This window comes from Mesoplodon mirus (genome assembly GCF_964341445.2).
Source record: "Mesoplodon mirus genome assembly, chromosome: 8".
Taxonomy (NCBI): Eukaryota; Metazoa; Chordata; class Mammalia; order Artiodactyla; family Ziphiidae; genus Mesoplodon; species Mesoplodon mirus.
In genome coordinates this window covers 4,293,851-4,317,195 of record NC_138984.1, presented here as the reverse complement: position 1 = coordinate 4,317,195, position 23,345 = coordinate 4,293,851, and the positions used below count along the sequence as shown (strand labels likewise).

Below are 23,345 nucleotides of genomic sequence, written 5' to 3'. Positions count from 1 at the left end.
TAAGTTTCTGGCCTGTTATGCATCATATTCAGTAAATGTCAGCTGAATTAAATTAAATGGAAGTGGTTGAGTCAAACTGCTGCTTACATAAAATTTCATGTTAAACTTAGATTATCTTAGATTGAATCTTCTGACCGCAAGTTTAATTTTTAAAGTAGAAAATTGGAGATAACCATTGTTTTTATCATTTCACCTCATATTTCTGTGTCTCTAATGGGTAGAACAGAGAAACAATTTTGTATCATAAACTGTCCACCTATGTATATACACCAAACAATCTGGAGATCTGAATAGAAAAAACTGATAATATTCTATGGCTGTTTGCTTTTATTTTTAAATGTGTGCCTTTTTTTTTCCAGTTAATGCAGTAAAATTTAAACAATTTGGAAAATACAACTAAAACAAAAAACTTCCAAAGTTCCGACATGAAAAAAGGAACACAATATAAACTTTCTTTCCTTTGTATGTGCATGTATGTGTGTATATATTTAGTTGAAATCCTATTATATGTACAATTCTAAATCCTGTATTTTCACTCTGAGAGTTTTCACATCAAAAATGAGTCATAAACATATTTTTTAATGGTGGTCTATCACTACTTTAAGGTAGGTCCACCATAAATCATTTAACTCCATCCCTACTCTAGAACACTAGGATTGTGTATTTCCAATTTTTCATTATTAAAAACAACACTAGGGCCTCCCTGGTGGCGCAGTGGTTGAGAGTCCGCCTGCCGATGCAGGGGATACGGGTTCGTGCCCCGGTCTGGGAGGATCCCATATGCCGCGGAGCGGCTGGGCCCGTGAGCCATGGCCGCTGAGCCTGTGCGTCCGGAGCCTGTGCTCCGCAACGGGAGAGGCCACAGCAGTGAGAGGCCCGCGTACAGCAAAAAAAAAAAAAAAAACAAACAAAAAAAACCCAACACTATAGGAAATGTCTATGCACATAAACCTTTATTTCTGATAATTTCCTTAAGCTAGAACTAGACCTCGGGGGGAAGGATATATTTTAATGATTGTGTTGCCTCTTTCAGAAAAGCTGAATCAATTTAACTCACCGTGTATGAGAATAAGCATCTCATCACACTCTTGTCAATAATTATAACTTGATCTTACATTTAGGTCTTTAATCCATTTTGAGTTTATGTTTGTGTATGGTGTTAGGGAGTGTTCCAATTTCATGCTTTTTCATGTAGCTGCCCAGTTTTCCCAGCACCACTTATTGAAGAGACTGTCTTTTCTCCATTGTATATTCTTGCCTCCTTTGTCATAGATTAATTGAACCAAGGTGTGTGGGTTTATTTCTGGGCTTTCTATACTGTTCCATTGATCTATGTGTCTGTTTTTGTGTGAGGACCATATTGTTTTGATTACTGTAGCTTTGTAGTATAGTCTGAAGTCAGGGGGTCTGATTCCTCCAGCTCCATTTCTCTTTCTCAAGATTGCTTTGGCTCTTCGAGGTCTTTTGTGTTTCCATATAAATTCAAAAAATTTTTGTTCTAGTTCTGTGAAAAATGCCATTGGTAATTTGATAGAGATTGCACTGAATCCATAGATTGCCTTGGGTAGTGTGGTTATTTTAACAATATTGATTTTTCCAATATAACTTGTAAAAACTTTTTCCCCCCAATAAGACAGATACAAATCACCTTCTATCGTCAGTTCTAACATACGTATTTTTCATGGTTTAACATATCTGAAATGTTAAATATACAGGGATGGCTGTATATTACAATCAGGGATGTGTTTTGGTTTATTTGCCCATTTTCTTTCATTTTCAATCATGATGTATCTTATAATGAATAACATCTTAGATTCAATGAAATACAGTATCTCATTTAATTTTTAACTTGTATTTTTTGGCCATTAGTGAATAGTGATGATTCCTATAGAACCATTTCAATATACATTTCCATGGTCAGTGAACTAAAAACAATTTTTAAATTGTGGTGAAAACCACATAACATAAAATTTATCATCTTAGCCATTTGTAAGTATACCATTTAGTAGTGTTGAGTATATTCACATTGTTGTACAACAGATCTGGAGACCTTTTTTTTTTTTTTGCAAACTGAAACTTGATACCCATTGAACTACTCTTCATTGCCCATCCCCGAGCTCCTGGCAACCTTCTACTTCCTGTCTCTATGAGTTTGACAACTTTAGATGCCTCATAAAGATGGAATCATACAGCATGTGTCTTTTTTGTGACTGGCTTGTCTCACTTAGCATAATGTCCTCAAAGTTCATCCATGCTGTAGCATGTGTCAAGATTTCCCTCTTTTTATGGCTGAATAATATTGCACCCAGCACAGTTTTGAAATCATACAGATCCATAACAACTGACAGGGGCTCACCCACTTGATTCTCATGGCACCTCAACAACCAAGAAATAAAAGATGGGCTGGGATCCTAGGGGTTTTCAATTCCAAAAATTAATGTTGACTTATTTTTGAAACTCAAAGGTCAAAAAGAAATCAAGAATGCAGGTGGTGAAATCAGGGTATTTCTTGAATCATATATGCCACTCTGACAGGAGTCACAATGTTTTTTAAGATGATAAAGCCTGGATGTCACAACTGAGGTTCCGCACACAGGTGCAGTGAGCATACGCCCCTTCACCAGGGAAAGATGCTCTTCCAGGTGTCTGCACCACGGAGGTGAATCCCTTCCTCAAACAGAATAATTCCTGTTTTCCATTCTGTGCTGACAACAGAGGTGATGCACAGAGGCTGAAGTGCATGTGGAGCAGTCAGGATGTGGGGCCGGAAGAGAATATATGCTATTCTAAAACCACATCATCTGTCGCTTAGAACCGGCCATTATAAAAGTGATGCAAGAGCAAAGAGTGAGTTCTGGGATCAACCAAAAACGTGACTATTTAAATTTTCTTTTCTGAGGTCTTAGGATTTAAAGTAAATTAGAAGATCTTATCAGTGATATTACTGTAAATAGAAAATATAGCATTTGGTCCCACATTCAGGGTATTGCTCTATAACCTTCAACACTTTTGTCTTAAAAAACATGGGGTGGACCCTATGACCTGCTGATAACCAAAAGAATAGGACAAAGGTGACGCATACCACTTCTATAATCATTTGCGTGGGATTGTAAGCAGCTCCATGCCCCCCAGCTCTGATGAAGCAAGTTGCCACATGGAAAGCCCACTTGGCAAGGGGCTGGGGGCTACCTCCAGCTAACAACTGGCAAAAAAACTGAGGCGTTCAGTCTGGCAGCCCATCAGGAACTGAACCTGGCCCACAACCACACAACCGTGGAAGCAGATCCTTCCCCAGTTGAGCCTCAGGATGAGACTCCATCCTCAGCCGACACCTTGACTGCAGCCTGTGAGCCTCTGGGCAGAAGACTCAGTCAAGCCCAGACTCCTGACCCACAGAAACCGAAGTCACAAACATGTGTTGTTGCAGCTGCTAAGTTTGTGGCAGTAACTAAGTAATATACCCTTTCAACTCTGATTCAGTAATCACCATGGAGATCACCCAAAAGAAGGCAGCTGTATCAGGGCAAACCCATTCTCAGGACCACGAATACTAACATATATTAACAAAGTGTAGGGCACGGCTGATACTGGTGGGCAGCTCACAGCTTGTCCCACCTTTGGAGCAGCCCACGTATTCCAGCAGATGTGTAAACAGACAAGACCCTGCTGTCTCTGGATCACCTGGGCAGGCTTCTAGATAACACAGGCGATTCCATTCTCTTAAGTCGCCGGTCATGTAGTTTGCTTTCCTTTCTTCTCCCAAAAACTCTCTAAGGAAGACACAAGTCTTACAGATTCTACTGTCTTTAAGAAAACCAGATGCTTATTTGTCTATAAGAAAACTTACCATGCCCAGGAATATCATCTCCTCTTCTCTCTCTCTTTCTGTTCTCTTGCGCTGATGGAAACCTCGCCAAACCTAAAAATAAATAAATGGTTACTTGTTTAATACATAAAAAAATAAAGAAAACATGGTCATACTGTTTCTCCCATGTAACCTGCACATCCCAAATGATGTAATGATTATGTGGTCAAGGTTGTGCACCTGTGTGTGTTGATGGAGTATTTTCTCTTTTGTGATCACAAGCAAAATTTTTAAAGAAAGTATGAATCACAGAAGTGGCCTATACCATTGTCTACTCTCCCAGGACCCTGATGAGGACCTTTGTCCAGGGCCTCCCTATTGAACAAGGGGTACTAGAGGCAGTTCTGTCTACCCAGGGACAAGACAGGACCCACCCTTGTCCCTGGGAGCAACTGGAGGGTCCACTGCTGACCTAGCAACAGCCTCACACCTGTTAGGATGGCTGTTATCAAAAAGACAAGAGATAACAAGTGTCAGCGAGGATGTGGAGAAAAGGGAACCTTCCCGTACTGTTGGTGGGAATGTAACTGGGTGCATCCACTATGGAAAACAGTATGCAGGTTCCTCAAAAAATTAAAAATAGAACTACCATATGATCCATAAATGCCACTCCTGGGTGTTTATTTGAAGAAAAGGAAAACACTAATTTGAAAAGATACATGTACCCTCATGTACCTCACTGCAGTATTATTCACAATAGCCAAGATATGGAAACAACCTAAGTGTCTGTTGATGGATGAATGTATATAGAAAATGTGATGCATACATACAGTGAAGTACTATTCAGCTACAAAAAGAAGGAAATTCTGTCATTTGCGACAACATGTATGAATTTTGTGGGCATTATGCTAAGAAAAATAAGTCACAGAGAGAAAGACAAATACTTTATGCTTTCACTTACATATGGAATCTAAAAATACCAAATGTATAGAAATAGAGAGTAGCTTCGGTGGCTGCCAGGGGCTGAGTGGATGAGGGAAATGGGTGAAGGTGGTCAAAGGACACAAACGTCCAGTTATAAAATGAATAAATTCTGGGGGTATAATGTACAGCATGGTGACTATAGTTGACAATACTGTATTTTATACTTGCAAATTGCTAAGAGAGTTGACCTCAAATGCTCTCACTACAAGAAAAAATGGCAATTATGTGAGGTGATGGATGTGTTAAGTAACCTTACTGTGGCAATCATTTTGATATACACATTTATATCAAATCACGATGTTGTACTCTTAAAGTTATACAACGTTATATGTCAAATATATCTCAATAAAGCTGGGGAGCAAAAAGAAATAGCCTATAGTTTTTGTTAGTGAGGTTCCTCTACCTGTATTTCTTCAAGAGAAACGTCTAGATTGCAGAAGTGTGGGGCTAAATCTAAGGGTGGCACTTCAGAGTTTTAACAGAAAAATTTCCACTGTAACATGGAGAAATATAACACAGTAACACCCAAGAACTGTACAACTCAAGCTTTGAACTCAGATGCTCATTTAAAACTTTATATCCCATAGAGAACAGACTTCTGGTTGCCAAGGGTTGGGGTGGGGAGGGATGGTTTGGGGATGAGCAGATGCAAACTATTATGTATAGAATGGATAAACAGCAAGGTCCTACTGTAGAACACAGGAAACTATATGCAATATCCTGAGATAAACCATAATGGAAAAGAATATGAAAAAGAATATATATACATGTATAACTGAATCACTTTGCTGTACAGCAGAAATTAACACATTGTAAATCAACTATACTTCAATAAAATAAATATTAAAAAACCTTATATCCCCACAGAAACTTGAAAGAAAATAGTCTATCTGTCTCTCCCCAGCATCCCCTCCACTCCCATTCAAACACAATTAGGGAGAAGATTCCTGATCTTCTGGCTCTGTTTTATGTCCTTATACTTACTTTCTCCCCAACCTAATTCTAACTTGAGTCACGTTGCCACCTTCTGCATTTCCCCATGAGCAACCTTAGTCACTATTTGAAAAAAGATGGGGTAGAACTCGAGGGTGGTCATCTGACAAAGGGAAGGAAACTTCAAGGGCCCCTTCTGAAAGGACCACCTGTGTTCTGGTTATTAGTGGTGGTCACTGGAGCTTCTGCAAACGGCATACGCTTCTGCAAGCTCCCAGGTGTTAACCCGCTCCCCTTCTATAATTACGTCTGCGTGTAAATGTATTTTTAAAAATTCAGTGAGGACTTATATAGCAACATTCTTTCCAACAGTTATTGGTGATCTTTAAAAATATTTCAATAAAATGCCTGAGTTTCATACCTATTTATAACAAAATTTAAAAAAATAGAACGAAGCTTGCTTAACAGTTTCCCCAGGGTAAGATAATCAGTCCTTCTGGAATTTAGGCCAGTCCTACTAAAGGTAGGATGTGGGAATTTTGAGTTTCAGAGCTCCCCCCGGTCCCTGGTCTGCATCTCCAGCTGTGTCAAGACACCTTGCCCCCAAGTCCAAAAGCGTCCCATTCGCACCTTCTGGATACACAGTGCAGCAGTCTCCACGTCTGCTACTCCCTCACCCAGTAACCTGGCTTGCTTTGCTCTGTATTCTTGAAGATAGATTTGCTTCATGAACATGGCTCTTAGGCGCCCTTGCCGTGCCCTCTCGGCAACCTGGATTAATTTAACAGCCTCTTCTAGGGGGATAGGCTTTACAGGGTATTTCTGAAAAAACATTTAAGATAAATCAATGTTTAAACATGTTCATGACGTCAGCTGATTCCAGAAACATCACATGCTAACTTCTAACACCACCCTGCTGAGAGTCTCCAAACTGCTGATAGAGAGTATGATAGCCATTCGATATGAATCATTTTTTCCTGTGAATACGTATATTTTGATACTATGCCACATTCACGCTATGGGCCCATACTTAAGGACCCCTTAAGCTCTCCTCTACCGTTTTGAACAAAATACTAATTAGCTCCACAAGGTTTTAGGTTGGCAGCAAATTATACGAGGAATGCCAATAAAAATGGATTGAAATAAACTTGAAATTGCTGTCACTGTTTCATTAACTTAATAGTAGAAATGTACAAATTCAAAACATATCTACTATGAGAATTTGAAATGTGAAATATAGATGAAGTCAAATGTTGATTTTAATATCAATTACAGGATGATCTAGTGAATATGACTAATATTGGAATCACTTTAGGAGTATTTCACTTTATCGTATATTAACACATATATGTGGAATCTAGAAAAATGGTATAGATGACCTTATTGGCAAAGCAGAAATAGAGACACAGACACAGAACAAATGTATGGATACCAAGGAGGAAAAGGGGGGGTGGGAGGAATTGGGAGATTGGGATTGTCATATATACACTATTGATACTATATATAAAATAGATAACTAATGAGAACATACTGCATAGCACAGGGAACTCTACTTAATGCACTGTGGTGACCTAAATGGGAGGGAAATCCAAAAGGGAGGGGATGGATGTACATGCATGGCTGATTCATTTTGCTGTACAGTAGAGGCTAACACAACATTGTAAAGCAACTATACTCCAATAAAAATTAATTAATAAAAAACCTTTATATGGGAAATGTGTGCCAGTACCTGCACACCTGCACTTTAAAACATCTGGATGGGATGGTTACTATCAAGACTGAGAAATCAGGCTCATGCAATAGGATATTGTCTTTGGAGATCTCAAGTGGGGTGTGTTTAGGCAAGGTCCGGCGAGGCGCGGTGCTGTTTTCTGAGGAGAGGGACAAGAGCAAGGCTGCTGGGGGCGTCCTGGGTCCTGCATGAGCTCAGGCGTTGTTCCCGGAAGGAGGGATAAGCTGTGGACCTGGCCTGGCTTCACCCAAGCCTCCTGCGTGGATAGAGGCAGGGAGAGGCCTTTTGAATTCAAAAAACACTCAATCATGGGCGGAGTCTTCTTCCAGGCCTCAGAGGACAGTGATGGCCACCCCATCAGGGTCCAGGGCAAGACACCGTGGGACCAGGTAGAGGTGCTCCAATTCATCCCCTGGACCAAAGTTTCCCGGGACCGTCATTTCTCTGCGCAACAGGGGGCGGTGCAGAGAAACAGGCAAGTAGGGGAGAAATGGGACATTGACTGAGGACCTACAGATGCCAGATGCTTTTCACATGCATTCTCATCCAGTTCACAGAGCAAATGCCAAGACAGGTATTACTGTGACCACTTAAGAAGACCGACGGTGGAAAAAGTAAAATAATTTACGCACGTTCCCACGGTTAGTCAGGGGTGGAGCCCACTGGAACCGAGCCGGACCACCCTCTTTCCATGAAAGCACCCACTGCCCCTCAGCATGGGGACACCTAGAGCCTTACAGGAGGAAGCTCTTTCACACAACAATTGCTCAGGGTTTGGTTTTCAGAGGGATCTTGCTGCTTCAAATTTGCAGTGAGCACTCCTTTTCAATAATGCGTTTTGCACGTGAGGGTAAAATGAATATTATGCTGGTATTAAAGCAGCTGATGTATGTAAAAACCCTTAAGCCCAGAGCAGGTGCCCAGCAAACATTAGTTATTATTGTCTATTTCCTTTAGATTCCATACTGTCATTCTAAAAATAATTTCAGCTTTTATGGGATACTTGTGAGGGATTTGGTGTCATCTACTCAGTCCGACAAAGATTTTTTGAACAGCAGTGAAATATTCAGCATGACCACTATAGGAGTGGGCAGTAATTTTCCCTTATCAACATTCTTCTTGGGGTATACATTGCATATATCTGCAAGAAATAAGCGGCTTAAGGTGAGAGCGGGGGTCCAGTGAGACACTGAAGGGCATGGGAAAGTCACACAGATGCCTGGGTGTTGCTCAGAAGCCCCGTGTTCTGCGGGGCATTAGGCACCCCTGAAACAGGGCCTGGAGCAGAGATGAACGGCTCGACCTAACAAGGAGAAAGGAGCCACCAGGGCTGGATGTGGAGCGAGGGAGGAGGGAAACCTTCCTGCTGCTGACCCCGCAAAAACCGAGAGGGACAGTGGGGAGGAGAAACGGCAGAGAGGACATCTTTGGGTTTGACAGCAGCGTGTGCCATGTAACCTCCCTTCTCTGTCTTCCCTAGGGGATCTTCCGTGGATTCTGCACTGCTTGTCAACACTTCGGGCCAGGGCCTCTTTGGGGTGGATTCCTGGGGAGGGAGGGCTCCGTTCTGCTGATGATGCGGTGACAGAAGGCACAGACCCAGGAGCCTGTGGTGAAGGAACGGCTGGACAACCCCCAGGCCCGATTCCCAGGAATCCACTTCAAGGAATGTAGAAGGGGGGCTGGTCGTTTGGAGAAGGGTCACAGGAAGGAGGGGTGGTCGTGAGTGAGGTGGGTCAAGAAAGGTTTCTCCAGGTATGCTGTGCCACGTTGGGCTCTGAAGAATTAGCATCACATTGACAGGGATACAGCGAAGAGACCAAACCCTCTGTGCAGCGAGACGCTGCCTGTGCAGAAGGACAGACAGCTCGGGGCGTGGTGCGTGTGCTGATCCGGTGCATGCACTTCAGGTGAGTCCCTTGGCAGGCAGACAGGGCACACGCTTCTCCCTCCCCCCTGCCATCCTGGGTGCACCTGGAATCTTCCTTCACACCACGGCCCAGGCTGGCAGTACCCCACGGGGCCTACCTGCCCGAAGACCACAGGTGTCTGTTTGCCCTGTGCGCCCAGGCTGCACGCACAGTCTCAGCATAGCTACTAACAGTGCCCCTGTCACTCTGAACTGTCCCTGTGTGGATGCTCACCTGCCGCCTTAATACTTGGGCCATGAAGACCAGCCAGAGGCGGGAGGCACTGTTTTGCCGGCAGTGAGGGGTTGATCAGGTTGATCTGGCAGTGCCCTGCGGAAAGGGCTGCCCACCAGAACGCTGAACGGAGATGACCACAGAATCCATGAGAACGCAGTGAAGGTCAGCGCGAAGACAGCTGCGGAAACAGGGAAGGGTGCAGCCGCGCGCATTCTGGGGATATAGGAGGAATGGGGCCAGAACACCCGCTGGGTTCTGCCCTTGACTTTCCAGGGGAGTCTCTAAGGGTTTCCCCCACTTTCCCCAGAGAGAGTCCATTCGAGGTGATCTAAGTGCCACTCAGCTTGAAGTTACAAGAGGTCAATCGGCATTTTCAGAGAGTGTTGTAATTTTAACTCCTAGTTATCTCAGCACTTAATTATTTTATATGAACAACATTCTGCTTCTGACTGTAGGCTGGGTGACTTTGAGATGAACCAGTAAACTGAGTCAATAATCTACTCAGGCTTAGAGATGCTGATTTAACCAATGAAGTACTATGTTTTGATCTTAAAAAAGAATGGTTATGACTGGTCAAAAACACACCCAAAGGTTATGCAACTGCTTAGTGACTGAATAACACGGGAGAAAGGGTGCCACATTCCTCGCCTTGAAAACAGTCTTCTTGTTTCTCGCACAATTAGGAACAGCAGAAAAGGAGGTTTTACAGATTATGGAAAAATGTTTGTTAAAATGATATACAAACCTTTTCAGTTATGCCTAATCCACTGTCGGCTAATAGTTGAGCAAGGATTTCCTCTCTTCCTTTTATTACTTCCAACTTCTCCTTCAGAAAATACCTCGGTATAGGGATATCTAACTGTTGCTAGAGAAGAGAAAGAAGAGGCAAAAGAGCATTTTGGTCATGATTCCAGGACTCAAATCCATTTAAAATATACAGTTAGGACAGGGGCATCAGAGACTCGCTTTACTTCCCATCCTCACTTAAGAGGTGATGAAGCCAGTGGTGTGAAGACAGTTCCTTCCCGCTAAGGAGACATAAATGAAGTCAAAAGGAGAAAGTGTAACCATATCCCATTTTGATCATTAGTGTAAAGTTCCAGTAATTCGTACCGATTAGGCCTCAATTAATGAATGATAGCTTAACAAATTTTCTTTAAAGAAATATAATATTATCTGAGCTTACCTAAAATAATAATGCAAATTAGGATAGCATAGAATTGAGCTATAGAGATCTTTGAATTAAACCTACTAATTTATCATTAGCACCACTGACCATGTGTATGTGCACAGTCACAATTAAAAAAAAATAATTTGGTTTTATTTTGACCTAAATTACCCCATTACAAAAATCATTTACAACATTAATTTGCTTTATTAGGAAACTTGTTTTTATACGCTAATATAAACTTGTTCTTCATTTGTGTACAGATATTTCAAATTAGTGGAGGTCAGATGAATGTTTACCATTCCAAGGTCAATAATCAAGATTGTAGAAGTGTTATTCAAGAATATGGGTGGGCCTTTGGCCCTAGTATCTAGAAACACTGTCCTAGATACTCTATGAGAACACTCATGGCTGCCTTCTGGTAGACCAGTTGACTGGGGGGGAAGCTAAGTTCTGGTCCTTGGGATCAGCTCTGCCTTTTCCCATTCTGGTGTGACTCCCCACATCTCCCCAGTCCAGAGGATTCTGAATAGGCCGTCCCTTGAAAAAGCATTTTAGCATACAGGGATGTCCCTTTAGGACTTGGTGGGATAGCGTCCCCAGGACTTACTTCCAGGGAGTGGTAGCAGTGTTTGAGAACCAAAACCCTCCTGGGCGAATGGAGTGTGTGGGGTGAACTAAGACCGAGCTTCTAGGGTCCAGCGGGCGAGCGTGGACAGTCAGTGGAGAATGACGACTTTTATCTAGTGTTGTGATTTCTGTTTATTAATAAGCATGTTCAAGTGTTGTGCTTTTCTAAATTTTAAGATGACACTTGACTGACATGGCTCTGTCTGGTCCACATGGACCAATGAAGTTACAGTTAGGATTCTGAAGGTGAGCAACCAGAGCACTTGAGAATGCAAGAGAGGGGAATGTAGGTATCCCTTGCTTCAGGCTTGCTGCTGCATCCCATCTGTGATGGGATGGCCCGCAGTATGCGGGCCTCTCACTGTTGTGGCCTCTCCCATTGCAGAGCACAGGCTCCGGACGCGCAGGCTCAGCGGCCATGGCTCACGGGCCCAGCCGCTCCACGGCATGTGGGATCTTCCCGGACCGGGGCATGAACCCGTGTCCCCTGCATCGGCAGGCGGACTCTCAACCACTGTGCCACCAGGGAAGCCCCCATCCGTGATATATTTTATGCCCATCGCAGATGCCTTGGGGTTTCCATTCTCCATGGGGTGGAATCAAAGTAAATTTGTTGGAACAGAGAATCTCTCTCTCTCCTCTACGTGTTTCTCTATGTTATGGGGACCTAAAGAAACAGTCTTCTGGCTAGTTTAGCCAAAGGGGACACTGATGGAAGGATTTGGGACCTCTTGGAACAAGGGCAGGAACAAAGCTGGGTGTGTGTCAGCAACAGGGATGTGTCCAGGGGAGACGATGCCTTCAGGAACCTGCCATTTCCTTCTACTCCTCTTGGTGATCCTGCTTTGTTCTCCTCTCTATTTCTCTCGCTCTTTCTCTCTGAAGCTTCTTTCTTTGGAGCATCTGGTGAACAAGGGCTCCAACTACTTACAAGTTTGGGAGACTACAGTTCAGCATTGGAGACAGAAAGTAGTCTCTCTCTGTCCCAGTTTCAGAATCTCTCAAGGAAGGACTGGCTGGTGCAGCCACCAAGGTCTCCATCCCTGAGCCAATAAGCTATGGTCAGGGGTGGTCATGCTGTATGAATATCTGCGTGCTGGCCCAACAAAACGCAGAGGAGCTGTGGGTGATAGCCACAGAGGCCCAGCCACAGAGGATGCTGGTTGGTCAAGATTTCACCCTGAAATGCAGAACTGGGCCACACAGGTATCCCCAGAGGCCGGTCCATGTGTGTCTCCCTGGCAAGGGCACTGTTCCTGGAGCCCGTGCTGAGGCTGTGTGATGCACCCCCTAACCACCTGGAGCTCAGTGTCATCGAGCTCAACACCTTCCAGGGCTGGCATAACACATAGCTCATTGTCTCCTATCAGGAAGGCTGCCTGGATGATGTCACTCAGTCATCATCCTTCTCAATGGTCATGGCCTTCAAGAAGATGAACCAGCCAGTGCGGAGGTGCTGAGGCAGGGTGAAAAGCAGGGAAAAAACTGAAGGGGCCCACCATTTAAATTTCATAAACTGCTTATTCCTTAAATTTAGGAGTATTACTTAATATTCTTGGAATTCAATTAATAAATTGAATATTACCTCATTAATTAAATTTATTATTATGACTTAATGACCATTTATTTCATGTTTGTCCTGAGTTGTTCTTGATATTTTCACACTGGGGGTGGGCAAAGTACTCCTGAACTAAAAAATCTAGTGCTTTAACCCCTGCTCTTATACATGAATGCAAGAAACATGAACATTTTGAGACAATCTTCAACATCTTCACTCATTCCAGGTATTCTCTCTAGTCCATTCTGATTAAATGCAGTAATAATGCTAGGAAGGTTTATCCCAGAGAGGGACATCCTTTTATAGAAGCCTGAATATTTTCAAAAGGAAGAAATATTAAACCCCGTGTAGAAAACTAAACACTTTCTCTTCCTAATTTTATTTTAGGGAAACGATCTTTTCAAAATGAAGACTGAACTCATATGACTCCTGACATGGAAGCGGGGTGTCCACCAGCCCCTACAGACCCAGCCAGAAGAGATCCCAGGCCTCAGGCAGTGGTTGTAAGGGCAGCTGCAGGACAGAATGCTCACAGGAAGGCACTGTGGTTACAGGTGCCGGCAGGGAGTGCTCAGGGCATCAGAGAGAAGGGGAGGGAGCCCTTCTTTGGTGTCGGAGGCTCAAAGGCCCATTACCATACATCTCCTGAGTCACCACTGACCCAAAGCAAAGGCAGAGATGCATCCTCCTGGGAATTAGGAACCAGCAACCAACAAGCTGCTCATCAAGAAGATGATGGGAAACAAAGGCCAGAGAGAGATTTCCTTTGGAAACAGAAGTAGGGGCATGGCTATTGGAAATTGGGAGGATATTTAGGAAAGGCTTGTCCTACTCCATTCCAACCTACCTGGGCAGATACCATGGTGACAGGTAAGACCACAACAGCAGTGTCCAGCAGACCCCAGGACCATGCAAAGACCTGTCTGCACCAAAAACTGAGCAAACCCAATCCTTGTCCACGGCTATGTTGTTTCATTGAAGGGCTATGCTTCGACTTTCAATACAACACGCAACTAATAAATACGACTAGAAAGTCTGCAGAGTATTGGTTCCAGGCCTATATATCTTATTTATAAGAAGAAGAAACCAACATGAAAAAAACCCTGAGTACTTACAGGAACCAACTTTAGATCCTGTAAGATATCATCAAAGTAATGAAATTCGGTTAATTCCAATTCAACCATCTCATTCTTCAGCTCCAGGATGCGACCCATCACCCCATCCAGGATTTTTCGGATCAGTATGCGTTTCTGTGGATGGACTATCTGGTCATAGACGTTCTCCAGGTTTCTAAAGATCTGCACATATTTTATGTAGAAGGTAGCTAACATCTGGAAGATGAAGACTTGATTTCTTTGTGGTTTCATCATCTCAGATTCTTTATCAAGCAAAGAATTGAGGGCTTCTTGGGTCTGATGCCACATCTTATTATACATTCTGAGGGAGGACAGGGTCAACAATACAAGAAGAAAAAATTACTTTGCAAGGCATACACATTGGGCATCTGGTATAACAAAATGTAACACACCGTAACTGTGAGCTAAGAACACTGAGCATAGTTGCAAGGCTCTTTAGACCACTTATGTCCTGTTTTGTTATGCATGTGATTTTTGGATATGACCACGGCTATTATCATCAAATAAATAGTTAAAAAAGCCTTTTGCCTAAATGGTATAAAGTGATTCCTCACTATACCAGTAAAGCCAGTATTATTATACCCATTTAAAAGATGAGGAAGTTGATAACCAGAATAGTTACCTGATTTGTCCATATACACAGCTGGTGGAGTACGAATTGGAACAAATACTTTGGAAAATACCTTGTAAAGCTGAACATGGGCATAACTATGAATGAACAATTATACCCTGGAGAGACTCTTGTAAATCTGCATTAAGAATGATCACAGTAGCATTTCTTGATAAAAGCAAAGACCTGGAGATATCCCAAATGTCCATCAATAAGAGAATGGATAAATAAATTGTAGTATAGTCATCAACAGACTAATACACAGCAGTGAGAAATGAACGACTTACAGCTCTAAGCAACACCTATGAACCTTGGAACCATAACACTGAGTGTAGGAAGTAAGGTGCAGACTGTGGCTGGGGAGGCTGGTTCCGTGCTCTTGTTTGAGCCGCTCAGTGGAGGGTGCAGCCGGGAGCCCGGGGACTGGGAGAGTGAGATGGGGATGTGTCCTCTCTCGTGGCCCCCCAGTGAGTCAACAAACGATCCTCCTTCTAGCAAAGCCTTAGGGTGGTGACAGCCCTGCCACCCCCAGGACACCACCCCATCCCTTGTTGGTTTCCCGAGATTCAGCTCACACCTTTGTCACCGGTCCCTTTATTAGCCACCCTGCTGAGTATGCCCTCTTTTCCCTGCTGGGACTCTGACCAATACACTCATGGCGGAGACTTTTATTTTCTTTCAAAATTTGGCTGATTTTTGGCTCCTATTTTATATCCAAGACCCAGCTCTGAAAAGCTAACCAGAAGTTCATTGTGTCTGGGAAGGCGCTTCTTAACCAGTGGGCTTAACCGGGGGTGATGGGGTGGGTAGGATCCTGGCCATCTCCCTGGGATGAGGGTGAAACCTGCCAATGCCCGTCTCTGTCTGTAGGGTCTTCCCAGGATGCACTGGCGAGGGCGGCTCCAACCTCCAGCCTGAGAAGCAAGCGGGTCCAGGGGGCTGCGGGCTCTCACTGCCTTTCTGCTGTCAGCCCGGCCTCCCATTCCCACGCCCACCTGTGTCCTGCATCCTGGGTCCAGGCTGCTGCACTGGCCTCTTCCACCAGGATGGGAGCAGCTTAGCACCTGCTCTCTGCTGATCTCCAATCAGTTCCCCCCACCTCTGAAAGACCTTCCCAGGGTTCTGCTGGCCTGCAGGCCACGCTCTGTACCCCACCTCTCCCCTCTCATCCAAGTCTGCTGTCCCTCCTCCTACATTTTCCTGATGTCTCTTGTCAAATGCTCAAATGTTCTCTTGGCCCTCGTGTGTTTACAGCCTTTTAAATCCCTTACTGCCATTTCGGAGGCCATTGGGAGATAAATATGCTGGTCAATCCTCCTTGTTTCACTGGGGATCCCCCAGCCCCTTCCCGAGGTCATTCCCAGGCATTCCCTCTGGCCCTCTGATCCACTATCTGCCCTTCCTCAAGCATGCGCCCCACTTTCCCGTGGGTAAGAAAAGTGTGAACATCTCGCGCTGAAACTGACCACCTGCCACGTTCCATGCTGCGTGTCATCCTCGAAGCATCCCTGGGGAAGCCTCTCACTGCTCCACTGGGGTGGGAGGGAGATGATGCCCCTCAGAGGCGGGGTCAGCGTCTGAACCCGGGTCTACATGATTCTGAGCTAAAACCACGATTCAAACCACACTGCCACCTCCACCTCTCCCCAAAATAAAGGAGCCCCTGCCACCTCCCTGAGACACACAGCCAGCATGTGTGCCACGATGACAAGTAAGAAATAAGACTTCTGTGTCCATTTTCCCGGTTGCTACCGAGACAGTATCTTTCCACGTGCGACTGGTCACCTGCAATTTCTCTTCCTTAAATTGTTCATCCATTTGTTTTACCTGTTTTTACGTGGGATTGTTTTTCTACTAAATGGTGGGGCTTCTTTATGTATTCTGAGTTTATGTGTTCCACAGCTTGCCTTCTGGCTGAAAAGCTGGGTTCCCACTATGACCCAGAATGGGCTGTGGCCCTTTCTTCTGCCTCTGACTCAGCTGGGAAGGGCGGTCCTGCCCCGGATTCCATGGGAGTCCAGCTCCAGTCCTCCTGGAGGGTCTGATCCCAGGCCTTTCAGGAGCTGAAATCCCAGAGTACACTGTCCACCCCTGTGCCAGAACTGACTAGGCCTCCTGGTTTGGCCTGCTCACTGCCCTGGGTTTCCACTCTGTTCCTGGTGCAGAGATTTTCAACTTGGATTAAAACAAAAAAAAAGTTTTTTATTTTCAATTTTAAATATTTTAGTTTTATTTTATAATTTAATATTATACTATTAAATATATACTAATATATATATAATATATATTAAATATATATAATAAAAATAAAAAATATAAATATATATAAATATAAACTAATATTAGTATATTATAAATTTAAAATATAAATAAAAATATTAAAAATAAAAGTTTTAGATAAAAATGAAAATAATCCTTAAAAATATTTTTCTATCTGTTTTTATAATTTGATTTTTGTTTTATTGATCAAACTTCCCAATTAAAAATGATTAACATTTACTAAGTAGATGTCATACACTAGGTTATTTCAATATGGAAAGCCACTTAGCTATACTCTGAACAGTTTTCAAAATTAAATACTGTGTTGTCACTTCATTTTTTGTGCTCGACTCTACTGAGCTACCTCTGCTCTCTAAATAAATCACCTTAAATTCAGAAGAAACATTTCCTTCGTTAATTCTGAGTATTTGGAATAATTTAAAAACAAAGCAACATCCTTAATTTTAGAGAAAGATAACTATGGAAACCATAGTATTAACAAAACCTCAGTTCGTTGGACTTCTGTTTAACTTCTAAACCTACTGACATGTTAGTGCTCATAAAACAAGAAAGGAACTTAAATCTGTTACTGTTTCTATACTAACTTCTATACTTTAAAAAATTATTTTATTCAAGTATAGTTGATATACAACGTTGTATTAATTTCTGCTGTTTCTATCATTTTTATGTGCTTAGAGCAGAGATGGGAGATTTTTATCTTCCTGGCCAAAAGTGAAAAGCTTCTCTTGATGTGAAAAGTCTTTAGGGTTTTGGTGATGATGACGGGTAATAGCTCATATTTACATCGTATCAGTCACTGTTCTAAGTACTTTACATATATTAACTCATGTAATTCTCAAAACCCTATGAGGTGGGTATTATTATTACTCCAGCTTACAGATGAGGAAACCAAGGCACAGAGAAGTTACTGCCTGAAGTTGTGTGACTTGAACACAGGATTTGCACCCAGGCAGCCAGGCTCTAGAGTACAGGCTCTGAACCTTTATTGCCTCCAGTTTGTCAGGACAAATCCCGGGGCAGAGGTGCTGGACACCACAAGGAAACCAAGATTTATAGCTAAAAACGAAACTCATCCTCCCTCCCAGCACCCCACAGAGGCTGGATGCTAAATATTGCCCCTGGCACTCCACTCCTCAGGTTCAAGTACCAGATTTCTCCAAACCTGGCAATATTTTAAAAACACTGCCAGTGAAAGAGCACTGTGATAGACAACTTCATTATAACAGAGAAAAGTGACCATCAAAAGTTAGAATTCCAGGGCTTCCCCGGTGGCGCAGTGCTTGAGAGTCCGCCTGCCGATGCAGGGGACGTGGGTTCGTGCCCCGGTCCGGGAAGATCCCACATGCCATGGAGCAGCTAAGCCCGTGTGCCATGGCCGCTGAGCCTGCGCATCCCGAGCCTGTGCTCCGCAACAGGAGAGGCCACAGCAGTGAGAGGCCCGCGTACCGCAAAAAGAAAAAAAAAAAAAAAAAAAAAAAGAATAAATATGGCTAGAGCCACACAAGATGTAGCTGAAGAAAATTCTGGAATGCTAGCTGCAGAGGACTGGAACAGGCAGAAGGCAGTCTCTGTTCCTGCCTGGAGAGACCAGATAAAAAGAAAGCAGATTCTTGAGACTGACAGGCAGATTTAATATTACCAAGAATTTGGTAATAATATCCAGGAGACTCTGTAAATAAATCTAGTCATAATTTCTATATGTAGGGGTGGAGTTGATAATAAAAGATAAAGGGTATTTATCAGACTTCAAAGCATTTAACGCACCAGCAAGCATTAAGGTGTGTTATGCCACCCATGGAGGCTGCTTCCATAGAGTGCAGGGGGCTGACTTGAATCCCATAAAGACCCACACCAATCATTAGCAAGGGATCTTGGGTGAAGGAGGCTTCCACCAGGGGAAACAAAAGCCAAATTAATGGATGGGACACACCTAGAATTTAAGACTTTGCTTTGGGGCAGATCCAGCCTGAGGAAGCCTTGTTGCCCTAGCTCAGTGCACTCCCGGGCTTCTACCCAGGGTCAAAGAGGCAGGAATGCCTCCAGAGCCAGGGCAGAGCTGACTCCTAACTGGAACTTTGGGCCAAAGACCATTCTGGTGGCTTGACCCTTCCAAGTCCTGACATGTGGGCCGCAGCCTCTTTCTTCCTCACCTGCTGTCTTTCGGGGGACCCTTGTTGGAGAGACCAGGCAAGGTGGTTGGTTGATGGGGAGGTATTAAGTAGCTGTGTGAGCATGCAACCCTGCATTTGCTAGCCTTTCCCCTAGAGACTGGCTTCAGCTTTCCAGTTTCCCTGCTGCCTTGCTGCCCCTCCACGTGTGTCCACTGGTTACAACCCTATCACTCCCTGGACCCCCAGCCAGTGCAGCCTCCACGTCCCTCGAAGCCTCAGTCCAGCCTGAGCCCCACCTTGCCTCAAAGCCAAGGTCTCAGCATCCTTCTGCTGAGCCAGTGCCCAGGAAGATGATCTGAGACACGGAATGTGGCAAGATGATGTTTTAATAGGACCATTATGGAGATGTAACTCACATACCATAAACTCACCCTCTTAAAGTGCACAGTTCAGTGGGTTTATTTTTTTTTAGCATATTCACAGAGTTGTGCAACCTTCACCTTTCTCTGATTTCAGTACCTTTTCATCACTCTAAAGAGAAACCCTACACCTGCTAGTAGTCACTCCCTATTTGCCCTTATCCGCCTTCCTCCCAGCCCCTGGCAACCACTCATCTAATTTGTCTCTATTTATTTGCCTATTCTGGACATTTCACATAAGTGGAATCATATAACAGGTGGCCCTTTGTGACTGGATCCTTTCACTCAGTGTAACTTTTCCAAAGCCCACTGTGTTGTGGTGTGTATCACTATCTCATTTCTTTTTATTGTCTAATAATGTTCCATTGCATGTATATACCACATTTTGTTTATCTGCTCATCAGTGAATGGACATATGGGGTGTTTCTGCCTTTTGGCTCTTGTAAATGATGCTGCTATGAGCATTCCAATACACGTTTTTGTGTGGACCTATGTTTTTCTTTCTCTGGGGTATGGCAAGGTGGTTTTTAAAGCTATAAGTGCTCCAAGCTTAAAATCAGAACCTGTCTCTTGAGGTAGTCAGTCTCAGGAGGGTCACTTAACCTTGTGCCTTCACTTCCTCAAGTGGCAAATCTGGATAATGACACCTACCGTGGACACCCCACAGGATTACTGAGGAATGGGATAACAGATGTGAAAGTGTTCTTGAAATTTTAAATGTGCCTTGTAAAGAGAAGGTAGTATTTTATCCATGAGACCACTTAGAATTTTTTTAAAGTACATGATTGGTTTCAGACTTCAGCATATGACCTAGAAGTGTTACAGATATTGAAGTTAGGAGGATTGTGGGTGCAGAAGACTGAATATGACAGTTGAAAAAGACCAGATTGTTATTTCTACAGCTTGGCAGTTTTCCTATAACCGGGGGATGGAGGGATGATGCATAGGTGGGCGGAGCGGGAAAAAAGACTTAAATATTCAGACATAAACATGTACTTCCATACAAAACCTTGCAAAATGGGAATTCTCCTCAAGTTATTTTATATATGATAAACCTTCAAATTCTTCCAATACTATCTAGGTGTTTGTACTGTTTCTGGAATATTCCTTGGCATTCTTGCTCTAAGGGAGGCCTGGCTCTCCCCACAGAACACAGCCTCTCCTTCAGCCCTCCCTCCGTCCCAGAGCCCTCAAACCACAGCACGGAGCAGGGCCAGATCCTGGCTCCTGACCCCACCTCCAGACCATTCTCCCTCCCACCCCCGACACCCCCTGGTTTGGAACCTCATTTCATCAGAGGGTATCGCCCTCGGCCCCTCAGCATCACCACCATCTACCATCTACATCATCTTTCCAGGCCCCACCAGGACATCTACCCACCGAACAGCATCTTTATCAAACAGCCTCGGGCTTCCCTGGTGGCACAGTGGTTGAGAGTCCGCCTGCCGATGCAGGGGACATGGGTTCGTGCCCCGGTCCGGGAAGATCCCACATGCTGCGGAGCGGCTGGGCCCATGAGCCATGGCCGCTGAGCCTGCGCGTCCGGAGCCTGTGCTCCACAACGGGAGAGGCCACAGCAGTGAGAGGCCCGCGTACCGCAAAACAAAACAAAACAAAACAAAACAGCCTCTACCCTGTCTCATCTTCCCGCCATAAACCACCTGAGCTCCTCTGTCTGTCTGCTGGGGCCCGTGCCCCCACTAGCAAGGATGTCACCCCACTTCTCCTTCCTCCTCCCATGTCATCCCGCTTCCTTTATACTGGCCATTCCCTTCAGCAAACAAATAGGCTATTGTTTCCTATCTTAAAAAAATCTGTCTCTGGACCCCATTTCCCTTGCCACCAGCTACAGCGAAATGCCTTTAAAGAGCCAGTGCTGCGCTGTCTATGATTTCTCTCCTCTTCCTCTCTCCTACATTCATTCTAGTCCATCTTTCCACTCCATCACCCCCCTGAAGGTCAAGGTCACCGCTGGACTGCACACTGCTAAATCCATGGTCAATTCTCAGCTCTCCTCTGGCTTGTCTTGCAGCATTTGACAGAGTCTGTTACTCCCTCCTCCAAGAAACTCTACTTTTTCTCCTGGCTTCCAAGGCACCACAATCTTGTTTCCTTCTCAATGACCACACCTTTGGTTCCTTTGCTGGTCTCTCCTCCTCCATCTCTTGCCATTGGATGACCGAGTCTTAGTCTTTGGACCTGTTCTCTCCTCTGTCTACACTCATCCCATGTCTCATAAAGACCGTGTATGCCAACAGCTGTCGAATTTATATTTCACACAGTCCTCTCATCTGAATTCAAGTCAATTGTCTACTTGTGTCCACGTGATGTCCAACAGGCACTTCAAACTCAACACGTCCAAAACTGAGCTCCTGATCTCCCCCACCCGCAAAGCCTGGCAAGCCCTTAGCCTCGGGGTTCTTATTTCCTGGCCTGGAAAACAGGGTTACTGAGAGCTGGAATGCAGGCTGGAGCTGCAGTGCCTGGTTGACACTGTGTCCTTGCTGTGTATGAACTATTCAGCTTCTTTGTGCCTAAGTCCTCATCTGTAAAATGGGAATAATATTAACGGCTCTTACATTACAGGGGAGTCATGCGTTATTATAGTCAAGCACTCAGAACAGTGCCTGAAGAGTCAGCACTCTAATAGATGTTTGAGATGACCATTATGAAATAACTGCTGGGCTGGTGCTGTGTAAATGGCACAGTGCTGGGTGAATACTCTCTGGTGCCACTGCCACCTGACTGGCGTTTCTTGGTGAAAAGCAACGTGGTACAATAAAGCTTCCTCAAGATCTTTCTTAACTTAAATATCGGGACCTGGGTGTTTTCACAAAGCACTGTATAGTACCGGGTTAGAGTAACAAAAAAGCAGGCAATGAACTGAACATAGACACTGCTTCCTCAAAAATACATCCACAAGGGCTTAGCATAGAGCTCATCTCTATGCGGGGCAGGGATAGCACCAGGGGAGTTGGCAGGTCTAAGTGTATGGCATTCCCTGTCCACAGAAGCTGATGCTCTCTGCTGAGGTGTATCTTTATTTGCTAAAACTGCAAAAAGAAGAGGTGGGGGAGAAAAGAAGCACAGCAGCCTATCTTTTTGTCTGGAGAAGCCCACCCCATGGCTATGGCCGGGCAGCCCATCACTTACGCGTTCGACATGCTGGCTACTTTCCCTCTTTCCCTCGCCCGCTGGGAAGCTCTTCTGTTGTCCTCTGAAGGGCGGCTGGCTGCAGGGGTCGGGACACAGCCAGAGGGCGTTGGGGTAAGTTCCTTCTGGAGGGAGGGACTGGGGTTGGGGATATCTTTTCACTTTTCACTTCGGGAAGGGAAAGGCGATAGGCAGGGATGCGCGCAGCCGCCGAGAGAGGGATTTGAGCCTTCTCGTCTAGACCCCGAGGCTCCGGAACCTTACCGTGGCCCGGCAGTGAGAAGGCGCGAGGCGAAACCTAGCTACGGACGCTACGCCTGAGCAGCGCAGATCCGCGCCGCCGGCGCGCTCCCGCCCCCTTCGCGCTAGGCGCCTGCGCCGCCTCCTGCTGTTTCCCTGGCAACCGCGCCGAATGCGAAGGCCGGCGTTCCTCGCAGGAACCATGCGTAGTACCCGCCTCCCGGAGGACCCGCCCAGCGTTCCCTGGGATCGGCCCCAGGTTCTGTCCCCTCGCACGTTGTCCTCCACGCCGTTGTTCCGCTTTCCCGTTTGCCCATTTTCCTGCACCTTCAGATATGTAGCCTTGGACGAGGTCCTTAATGATGGTAGCCCCAGTCTTCCCATCTGTAAAGTGGGGTAACAGTCATTCGTTCCTTCGAAACCTTACTGGGTATCTACT

The 23,345-nt window shown here is 44.7% G+C and overlaps 1 protein-coding gene across 2 annotated transcripts in view; it reads right to left on the bottom strand.

Moving 5' to 3' along the window:
* Positions 1-22,708, bottom strand: part of DRC11 (dynein regulatory complex subunit 11) — a 172,472-nt gene extending 149,764 nt beyond the window's left edge. The window contains exons 1-5 of one of the 2 annotated variants that reach the window (XM_082630649.1): positions 22,667-22,708; positions 14,073-14,394; positions 10,347-10,466; positions 6,353-6,544; positions 3,848-3,919 (exon numbers count right to left, since the gene is read on the bottom strand). In XM_082630649.1, the coding sequence (XP_082486775.1) occupies positions 3,848-3,919; positions 6,353-6,544; positions 10,347-10,466; positions 14,073-14,394; positions 22,667-22,677 (717 nt within the window). In that variant the 5' untranslated portion in view covers positions 22,678-22,708. Of the gene's footprint in view, positions 1-3,847; positions 3,920-6,352; positions 6,545-10,346; positions 10,467-14,072; positions 14,395-22,666 lie in introns of those variants that run through there. The other variant, XM_082630650.1, reaches the window with a different exon arrangement.
* Positions 22,709-23,345: the final 637 nt, after the last annotated feature.